Below are 10,333 nucleotides of genomic sequence, written 5' to 3' on the forward strand. Positions count from 1 at the left end.
GTGTTACTGCTTCTCATTCTGAGCTGAGCCTTTGGAAGTTTGAAAGGACAATGGGCGTGATGGACCGGACTGTCCATAACCTGGATCTGCTTCACTGACCCTGGCACCGTCTTAGCCATAACGAGACCCTCCATCTGCCTTGCACCTCCTCAGATGGCCAGCAGTGGGAGCACAGGAAGAAGTCAAGGGCTCCCAATGCCCCCAGTGGGAGAGCTGGGACCAGAATTCAGGCCTGTCTGCAGGTGCTTAGTCAATCAATTGAAAACTGGTTCAATTTGTTGTAATCTCTTGAGAAAATGTAATTGTTCCCCATTCTTGTCCTATTACCCTTTTTCTAATGCCTTCCCTTCCTTTAAAACAAAATATAATAAACATCACCCCAAACCAAAAAACCTAAGAAGTTGTGTACTCGTTCTCCAGGGGTCTTAAGTGATGTTTTCTCCCTGTGGGTCAGACCCAGGTTCCTCCCACCTCCCAGCACCTTAGTGCAGACCCCAGAGGTCCTGAAAATGCTCCTCGTGCCTCAAGCCTGTACCCCTCCATGTACTCCCCCTACCCTGAGACCTCACCAGAGAGCCCAAAGTGTGGAGCCTGCCCCGCTCCTGCGTGCCACAGGCAGCTGTCTGCTCCCCCCAGGTGTACTCTGCCCCCCAGTAGTCCAACTCACCATGATCCAGAGGGGGGAAGGCACCTGGGACAGGGCGTGGGAGTTGTCCGAGGTGACGGAGGGAACCCCCGCGCACCACAACAGGGAGAAGAGCCATGGCGCGTTGACCGTGTAGAGGTTCACACTCAGGTTCCAGGATGCATAGTCCCTGTGGAGCAGGCAACAGGCTGGTTGGTATGCAGATCTGGGCCTCTGGCCCAGTGGGGGAAGTCTGGAAAGTCTGTCCCCTTCACAACTTAATGCCATCCTCACAGCTGTCCCTAGAGGAAGGATTCTCCACTCCCGGAAGGCCAAGCTCAGGAACAAACCCAGGTCTGCCTAATGCCCTGGACCTCTGCTCTGAACCAGGGGCTCCTGTGCCCAGATGTGTGCGTGTGCGTGTGCGTGTGACAGCTCTGGGTGAGCTGGGGCGGGTGGGACGGGCACCTGAGCTCCTGGTGGGACACCTGAGTGTAGCGCAGGTTCAGCCACTGGATGTGGCCTCTCTGCAGGCTGGTCATTGCCTCCTTGGAGCCTGATGTCTGCTGGAAACCAGGAGCCACCTTCCGCACGAAGCGCCTCTGCCTATTAGGGAGCCACATGACCTGCAGGTGGAGAGGGGGTGGGTGGCCTCAGATTTCTCATCTGTCAAATGGGGTTAGAGTGTCTATCCCTCCTTAGAGCACCTGGAAGGTTTAAAAGAGACGGGACCTGGCACACGGTGAGAGCTGACGTGTAATCATCATCCCCAGAGGAAGACTTGGTCCTAGCCATGGCTGTGAATTGCTTTGGCAACAAGCCAGGGAGCTTCCCCTCTAGACCCGTCATGACAAGACTGATGACCCAAACGTCAGTTATTCTGCACGTGGCCACCAGCATCTAGCTTGCGTCACAAGTTGGCATAGGATTCCTCTAATCTGCAAACATTACACAACAAGAATGTGGGCAATGCTTCGTGGAAATAACTGTCCGGAAGAACCTGGACCCGCGTCTGCCCTTTGTACATTTTAAAGGACTTGCTTGTTCCTCTCCTGTTGCCACAATGACCCTGCCGGAGAGGGGAGGGGCATGCTACCCCCATTTTACAAATCTGGAAGCTGAGCTCTGGAGAGGGGACACTGAGTTTCTGCTGGAGTCCTGCTCCAGCCAGGCCTGGGCTACTGGGGCGGGGCGGGGGGGCTCCTGGACAGGGCCGCCAGGCCTCACCTGGTGCTGGGGAAAGCCTGCGCGCAGCAAGGCCTCCAGGGTGACGTTAAGGAAGCTGCCATGGTAGGGGTGCTCCCGTGGAGGGTCACGCAGGCTGAGCAGCAGTGTGGCATTGCCCTTGGCCAACTCCAGGAGCTCCACTAGGCTGCAGATGGACTGGTTCTGGACCTCCCTGTGGTCGGAGGGTGACAGGGAGCTGGCCGTCCAGAAGGGGTCCGTCTGGCAGAGACAAGGACACACATGGCTGCCTCACCAGCCCTTTGGGGGCCTCCATGTGCCTTCCTGGCTATTAAGCGTGGAGACCCCTGAGCTGCCCGTGTCTACTGGTGTGTGCGTGTCAGGCAGCTTGATGGCTGCGGCCCTGTGGGGCTCTAGGAGACCCCAACCCTAACCTCTGCCCCACACCCTGTTTACCAAAAGAATTATTTGTCTGGAACCTATCCCAGATCCCAGCACAGTTCTCCTTTAGTAGCATTTCAGACCAGAGAACCAACCTCCCTTTAGAGTTTTAAAGAGTTGACAATTTTAACTGTTGACTGTTGTCACCATCAACTTTTTCTGGTGGGGGAGACAGAACCAGCACAAGCAGTGACAACCATGATATTAGGGCTACAGTGGCAGGAGCCCAAGGAGGCTGCTAAGCAGCCTGGCTGTGAGGGAGGCTCGGGGAGTGGGGGTCACCTGAGCTGATGGCCGCCCTGGCCCTCTCACTCCATGGGGTCCCCGCCCATGCTTTCCATGCCTAGGGCTGGGTCAGACCTTCAGGAACCACTGGCCAGCGTTGAGCCTCTGCAGGACAGTCCAGTTGAGCATGGAGGCAGGCCTGCGGGCGAGCTCTGGGAATTCCTCCTCCACGTTGGTGGTACGCTGCAGGGTGGCGTCATGCATGAGGAAGGGCACGCCGTCCAGGCTGTGGGAAGGTGGGGCCACTGAGTCGCTGCCCATCCAGGTCCCTCACCTGCCCACAATAATCACCCTCCCCGACACACCTCCTCCCACCCACTTATACCAACCCACCCTGGGACCCAGGCAGGTTCCGCCCCTCTCGGCCTCAGGTTCCCCGTCTGCACAGGGAGGGCAGTGCACTGGTGGGTGACTCCATCAAGCTTCCTCTGAGGGTCAGATGGGGGTGGGGACTGCTGAGGAGGGAGGGCTGGGCCTGTTTTCTTAGCAACCTTGGAAGGTAAGTGCTACCTCATTTGATAATGGGGACACTGAGGCTGCAAGAGGAAAGTGCCTAGCTCAAGATCCGCAAGCCAGTAAGCAGTGGAACCTGGCTAAGAACCCAGTCCATGTGATGCCATAATGAGAACAGTGCAAATGCAGTTTCACAAATTTTTACCCTACCACCATCCTGGTGTACTCCACTGCAGCTGCCAATAGCCTATATGGTGCCTTAGTGTGAAACAGTAAAAGGCACCTGTGCCCCCCTTCCTCAGGGTATTTTACCACCATCTACTAGAAAGCTTTGATAAATATATTTCTATGATGTCTACACTGGGAAAGTGTCCTCACCTATGTGGGGCCCTTGTTCAGTGCACAACCTGTACAACTAACTATACATGGCAGCCCTGCCCCTCTCCCCTTTTCAGAGATAATCTATTAGATTGGTGTGGATTCTTCCTGCCCTTTACACTAATACACACATATATCTACACGCAGAAAATGTATAAATCATTTCATGTGGTCTTTTAAAATATAACTGACATCACAGTGAATGTCTTGATTGCTCTTCAAGGCGTGTATTTCCCTTATCAGAGTGTTTGAGCTCCATCTTTCTGAGCCACACAGATCTAGTCTTCTCTTCAAACGGATCTGTGGCAGGACTCCAGGTCTCAACCCACCAACCCTGCTGGAACCAAGAACATCTGTTCTTTCCTCTATTTTATAACCTGGAGTTTGACACGAGCTTTATTTTCATGAACAGGGATGCCTGTCGTGCAGTGGATAATCCAAGCCTCTGCCCTCCCACCCCAAGGACCTGAGGTTTCTCCAGCAGAAACCCGGATGTGGATGCAGTGCGGATGGGAAGTGGTGCCGTCCTCTCAACCCAAACACATACCTGATTGTGACATCAACTTGTAACCCATACAGCTTCTGCTCTAGGGCTTTCCGGAAGGACATCAGCGTGTGCTCTGGGGCCAGCTGTGGGGAAAAGGAGGTGGTGAGGGAGAAGCTGAGCTTCAGCTGACGGACACCTCCCCAGCCAATGGAAAATCTTCCATGTGGGTCTGGTTCTAATTCCAACTCCTCCAAACAGTAGCTTCGTGACCCGGGCACCCACACAGCGTCTCGGAAGCTCAGTTTCCTCAGAGGTTAAATCATGCCTGCCTTACAGCATTTGTTAGGGAGAGGGGCGGCAGGGGTGGTTAGTGTTACTGTATATAAATGTGGGGTGGGAGGGCTTTTTTTTACAGTCCTCTGCCTTATGGCAGTCTCGGGCTGGGGCTGAATGCTGTTTTCCCCTTGTTCTACCCTGAGTCCAGGTGGAGATCCTGGAGGGAGAGGACAGGGTAGATAGGACAGCAGAGTTTCAAAGGGTTAACCAGTTTCTTCATCTATACAGACATGACAAGACCGCCTCTGGACTGTTGCATGGATCAAAAGCCTTTAGCATGTTGTCTGATATACAATAAGTGCTTAAGAAATGGCAGCTGCAAGCCCTACAGCATATACGTCAGAAGATTCTGGTTCTAGCCCTGATTCTGCCATGAACCAGCTTTGTGACCTTGGGTGCATCTCTTTTTCCTACGGACCTCAGTTTCTGCATTTTCCCCCTTGGGAGTGTGTATTCACTTCACTTGAGGGTCCTTCCAAACGGGAGAGCTGCTGTGCTAAGTTCCCTAGTTCTGTCTGGTCTGAGGACCCTGTCATACCCCTTGCTGCCGCTGGGGGTCAGCACCATACCAAGGATTGGGCTAGGATCCAGAAGACAGGGAGGGAGGACTCCTGACAGTGAAGGGGTGGGGTCCCCATGGCTGATCTCATTCCCAAGACATGCTCATTCCCATCCTGTCTCCCTCTGGCTATGCTGCTCCCCAACATGTAACACACACCCCTCCTCTGGGGAGGCAGCCTGGCATGGCAAGCAAGGTCTTTGGGGCTAAGAAGCAGCAATTCCATTTCCGGGTCACTGACCTGGGCCGTCACCTCTTTTAGGAACCTCAGTTTCTTTAGCTGTAAAATGAGCTAATGTTGTCATAGGTGAGAGAACAGACGTCCGCAGTCTCCCTAACATGAGTTCCCTTTCTTCCCAATTCCCTAGTTCAGAGCAGCCTTAGGGAACATGCTACCTGACTCCCAGTCAGGTGGGCTGTGCGAGGTCCCACCTAGAGGTGGAACGGGACAAAGAGGCATCTAGAGAGAGGTGTAGACTCCATGGAGTTCCCACCCATCTCATCTCTGTCCATTGGCCAGGCCTCCCATGAGTGACCACCCAAGGTACCTTTGCTTCCTCCTGCCTGGGCTGGGGCTGCAGAAGGCAGACTGGGGGTAGACACAGAGGAAGTGTTGGAAGGGGCAAAGTCTCTTTCTAGAAGCTTCTGTCAACTCAAGTCTCCCTGGGTTAGGTACTGGCCTCCTAGAGAGAGCCATGGAAAGTGGGCCTTCTCTGGCCAGCCTTGGGACTCCAGGAGGACTCTGAGAAGCATGCAGAATTCAGGGTGCCTTCTTAATCCCTAGCTCAGGGCTCCCACTGCCTCAAGCCTAAGCCCACATGTGGTTCTGCTATCAGGAGTGTGTGTGTGCGCGTGGGGACGGCGGGGGAGGCACAAACTCAGGTGGGCAGGCCACTGTGGTTAAGAGTCCAGGCTTAGTCCAAGGGTTAGTCTGACCAAATATTAAAGTGTGCACGTGAATGTGCGTGCGTGCACACACACACCAGGGCACACGGAACGACATACCCAAGACAGAGAAGTGCACTTGGGCTTACCACAGGTGTGTAGACCCCGAGTCAGAACCTCCCACACGGAGGGTGTTCTGAGGACCTATGGGCAGATACACACCGGTATAGACACAGATACACGTGCAGTCACAGTGACACATGGAGGAGCCGTGCCAGATACCTTTGCCAGCCCCTCAAAAGACACAAGAATGCAATCAGCCAGATGCACAAAGTGTGAAATTCTATAGGGCAAGTGGTGGTTTCTTCAACAAAAAAACAGCATACAGGGGAAAAAAAAAAAGGGAGGCAGGGTTGTTACCGTCTAAAAGATACTTAGAAGACACGTTAATCAGGGCACTGTGTGGGCTCTGTTTGGATCCTGATTTTTAATAACTCAACTGTAAAAAGATATTTCTGAGATGAGAAAGGAAAACTGAACATGGATTCAATATGAGAGAATATTAAGGAATTATTAATTTGGCTGAGTGTGATAAAAGCCTTGTCATTGTGGTTATGTTTTAAGAAAGTCCTTATATGTTAGAGATACATCCTGAAGTATGTATGGGTAAAATGATCCGATGGCTGAGATTTGCTTTAAACTGTTACAGCAGAAAAAGAAAAGTAGGTAGATAGATGAAATAAGAATGGCAAAACGCTGACAGATGTTGAAAGTGGTATTGGATTCCTTATGCTGTTCTTCATTATACTACTCTCTCTTTCCATTCCTGTGATTGTTTCAAATTTTTCTACTGAAAAAATCATCCATGCTGGGCCACCTCGCCCCTTCCCCTGCCCCCTCCTCCCCCACCTCAGCACCCCCTCATGTTCCCTGGCCTCCAGGGCAGGTGGGTGGGTATCTGGGTCATGGAGAAAAGAGGAGCTGTAATATTGGGTCCTGCTGCCTGGGAAGGCTGTGCTGCTAATTATCCTCACTACAGACCAGCATGAGGCTCAAAGGGGACAGGTGACCCCTGAGACACACAGGCAGCATATGACAACCCTGGACCCCAAATCCCCATCCCTCCAATTTCAGAGCCATGGCCTTTCCAGCAGGTTGCCTCCAGGAGGTGCCGGGACCAGCATGCGGTATGGTGGGAGGGCTTCAGGGTCTAGCTCAGGGGCACAGGTCTCTGAATCTTATCTAGAAAAGGAGCACAATAATGCCACCACATACACTGGGGGAGAACTTAGGGAGAACTCACAGTCCCATCAGTCGCAACACCTCCTTTTAATAGTTGCTTTGTGAGGCCACCTTGACTACCCTAAAATGTAACGGCACCGTGGAATTCTCCAATCATTGCGACAACTAAGCAAAGCTCTCACCAAGTCCCCACACGCCCCCTGGGGGTGAGGAGTTATACTGCCTCTGATTGAGAACCAAGATTCAAGGAGAGGAAGCCCTGGACCTGAGAAGGGGGCGCGTCTGCCCAAGATGACAGGGATGTCTACCAGGCTCCTAGCTGTGCGCTTCACACGTGCTAAATCCTGCTTCACAGGGCCCTCCTCAGGGCTGACGCTCAGGTACTCTATCGCAGGGGACAAGAGGAGCAAACCGGCACAGAGAAGATAGAATCGGTCCGCTCTCACAGCTGCCAAGGGGCCAAGGAAGCCTGGCTCTGGAGAAAGCCCTCTCCAGGGGAGGGTCCACTGCGGGGTCACAGGTGCATCGGTGGAGAAGCAGGTCTCTTACGTTGATGGCTTCCTCTCTCCATTTCAACCCAGTTCAACTGTCTTCCCTTTAGCAATGGGCCTGANAAACTGGTATAGAAATAACAAAGAATCCAACAGAAGGGGCTGGGACATCTGGACATCCATTTGGTAAAAAATATAATTAGGCCCCTACCTCACATCCCATACCAAACTGAATTCCAGAGTCTCCCCTCCATGTCCTCCACACCTGTGGGCTTTCTTCCAGTCATTCAACACACCTGTGCTGACCCTGGGATATAAATCAGGCCTGGACTCCACTCTGAGCAACCTGCACTGATGACTGACCAGCCAATGGGCAGGTCCGTTCCTAGGAGTGAGCGTGACAAACAGGAATGCACCGGCTGCTTAGAGCACACTGCTGGTTATGGGAGGAGGAAGGTCTAGAGGGCTTCTGGGAAGAGGGGATGCCTGCAACAAAGCTGAAAGAAACGGGCTTGCTGGGATGACAAGGTTAGGGAGACTTGATCCAGGCAAAGGGAGAGAGTGGAAGGTGCAAAGGCACAGAGCCAGGAGGTTTTGTTTGGGCGAACTGGCTTCTTTTCTTATGGGCTTATAAAAGCTTTCTCTACATAAGAGTGTTAAGTTTCATGTATATGGTATATTTTTTCTTATCTTATCATTTGACTTTAATTTTACCTGTCATGCTTTTTGTATAAAAATTTAAATTTTTATGCAGTCACATCTATCTTTTCCTTTGTAGGTTTTGCCTTTGGCGTCCTGTTTAAGGAATGTAACCCAAGATTACATATCTAAGTCATATTTTATACTGGTCATTTCCCAGCTTCATTGTTTACATTTAAATCTCTAACCCATCTACTGGGTTGTTGGAAAAGTCATGACACCTTTTTGCAAGGAAAAACATAGAAAAAAATACGTCATGACTTTTGCAGCAACCTAATATCTATATCCATTTGTCTATAGCTCCAAGTGGCTGTCTGCGTGTGTGGGGGGAGAAGATTGAAAGTCTTACCGCTAAAGCATTAAGATTAGAATTTCTTTTACTTTACATCTTTCCAAGTTGTTTGAATTTTCTCAACAAATGTGTGCTTCCTAAATAGAAAAAAGTTTAAAAATAGAAAAAAGACACATTTTAATCCATCTGGGATTTATTTTGGTTTGAGGTAAGAGGCAGAGATCTAATTTTACTCGCACCGATGGATACTTCCGCTGTCCCTACACCGTTTGTGATATTTGCAATAACTCCCACGTTCGTTCAGCACACAGCAAGTCCTCAGATATGTGTGGATTCTTTCTAGGTTGTCTGGTCTGCCTGGAAGGCAGCCCTCTCCCCATGTGATGCCTGTCTGGCACGGCCCCTTTCATCTGGCTAAGCTCTGGCCCGAGACACCCCTGTGGTCTTGGCTCTGCTTCGAGGTCCCCGAGTCCAGCCATGCCCTCAGCACCACACAGCCCTGCAGAGACTGGAGAGANGGTATAATTTTTTTAAGTGGGTATAATATCAGATAAATAGGATTATTACAAGGAATAAATGAAGTATGATGTGAAGTGCCTGACACATAGAGTCAGTGCCCAGTAAGGATGGTCATGGCTGTTGTGACGAGCACAGCGCCGGACGTGTCCTGGGCACCTCTGTCCTCCAGCCTTCCCTACTCGGACTCTGGGGAACCAGAGACTCTCAAAATAAAGATCTTGATTAAAACATAGTCCAGGGCCGGCCGAGTGGCTCAGTTGGTTAAGAGCTCGCTCAAGAATGTGAGCTCTGAGCAACAGTGGTTTGGATGCCCAGCCCGAGCTGAGTTGCCACTGAGCTGCCAACAGGTGGCAGGATGGCTCAGCTAAGAAAAAAAAAAACCCCACAAAAAACATAGTCCAAAACTGCACTATTTAAAGCAGTATGATACTGGTATAAGGCCAGAGAGATAAATGTAAGTAAATAAAAAGCTCAGAAACAGATCTAAATACATGAAAAATTAGAATATAATAAAAGTGGCATCTCAAACTAGAGGGCAAAGGATGGATTCCTCAACAGAGAGTTGTAAACAGTGGGAAGCCATCTAACGAGAACAAAGTAAGATCACATTAATACCTCAAAATAACTTTGAAAAAAGTAAAAAATGTCAATGTTAAAAAAAAGTAGAAACATATAATTACCAAATGCTACCAAGTTTTTTATAATCTTGGAATGGGAAAGACTTTTTTGACACAAAATCCAGGAGCCATAAAAAAGAGATGACAGATTCACATTCCTAAGAATAAAAACGATTCCTATGGCAAAAACACAACAAGCAAAGTCAAATGATGAGTGACAAACTAGAAAGAATTATGTGCAGTTCATCAGCCAAAGGGCCAATTTTCTAAATCTATAAAGAGCTCCTGCAAATGCATAAACAAAAAGGGGAAAAGATCTGAAAAGACAGTTTATAAAAAAGAAAGTGCAAATGACATAAGCACGTGAAAGACTGAATCAAACTCATCATCAGGGAAATGCAAATCAAAACTACACGGAGGTGCCATTTTTCACCCATTGATTGTCACAAGTCGAGAAATCTGCAAACACTTTATGGGCAAGGGTGATTTATAAGCACAATTATAGATTAGCAACGGAGCACGAACTGATGGCACTTGGTGGCAAGGAGGCAATTTGGCAAGAACTATCCCAATTATAGAAGTACACACTCTTTACTCAGAATTCCCCACCCAGGGCACATTGTCCCAGCACTGAACTGAAAGCAGCTGGGATGTCATCAGGCCCATCAACAGGGGCTGGCTCCTCAGGACCCAGGGATTAGATCAGGGGACAGGGGACAGCAGCAGGGGCTGGACGTCGATGGGAAGCTCTCAGTGTACTGAGGGAAAGGTGCTCCAAGAGTTTTGTTAAGGTGCAGAATGGAGGATGTAAGTAGGCTTGTGTTTAAAGAAAAAGGAAA

At 50.2% G+C, this 10,333-nt stretch overlaps 1 protein-coding gene across 1 annotated transcript in view; it reads right to left on the reverse strand.

Annotated features, from left to right (window-relative positions):
• GDPD5 (glycerophosphodiester phosphodiesterase domain containing 5) overlaps positions 1-10,333 on the reverse strand; it is a 22,245-nt gene that overhangs the window by 6,519 nt on the left and 5,393 nt on the right. Inside the window, exons 4-8 of the mRNA XM_019649333.1 lie at positions 3,915-3,997; positions 2,612-2,762; positions 1,853-2,071; positions 1,094-1,251; positions 569-815 (exon numbers count right to left, since the gene is read on the reverse strand). Coding sequence (XP_019504878.1) covers positions 569-815; positions 1,094-1,251; positions 1,853-2,071; positions 2,612-2,762; positions 3,915-3,997 — 858 coding nt within the window. The remainder of the gene's footprint in view (positions 1-568; positions 816-1,093; positions 1,252-1,852; positions 2,072-2,611; positions 2,763-3,914; positions 3,998-10,333) is intronic.

This window comes from Hipposideros armiger, unplaced genomic scaffold (assembly GCF_001890085.2).
Source record: "Hipposideros armiger isolate ML-2016 unplaced genomic scaffold, ASM189008v1 scaffold_132, whole genome shotgun sequence".
NCBI classification, from domain to species: domain Eukaryota; kingdom Metazoa; phylum Chordata; class Mammalia; order Chiroptera; family Hipposideridae; genus Hipposideros; species Hipposideros armiger.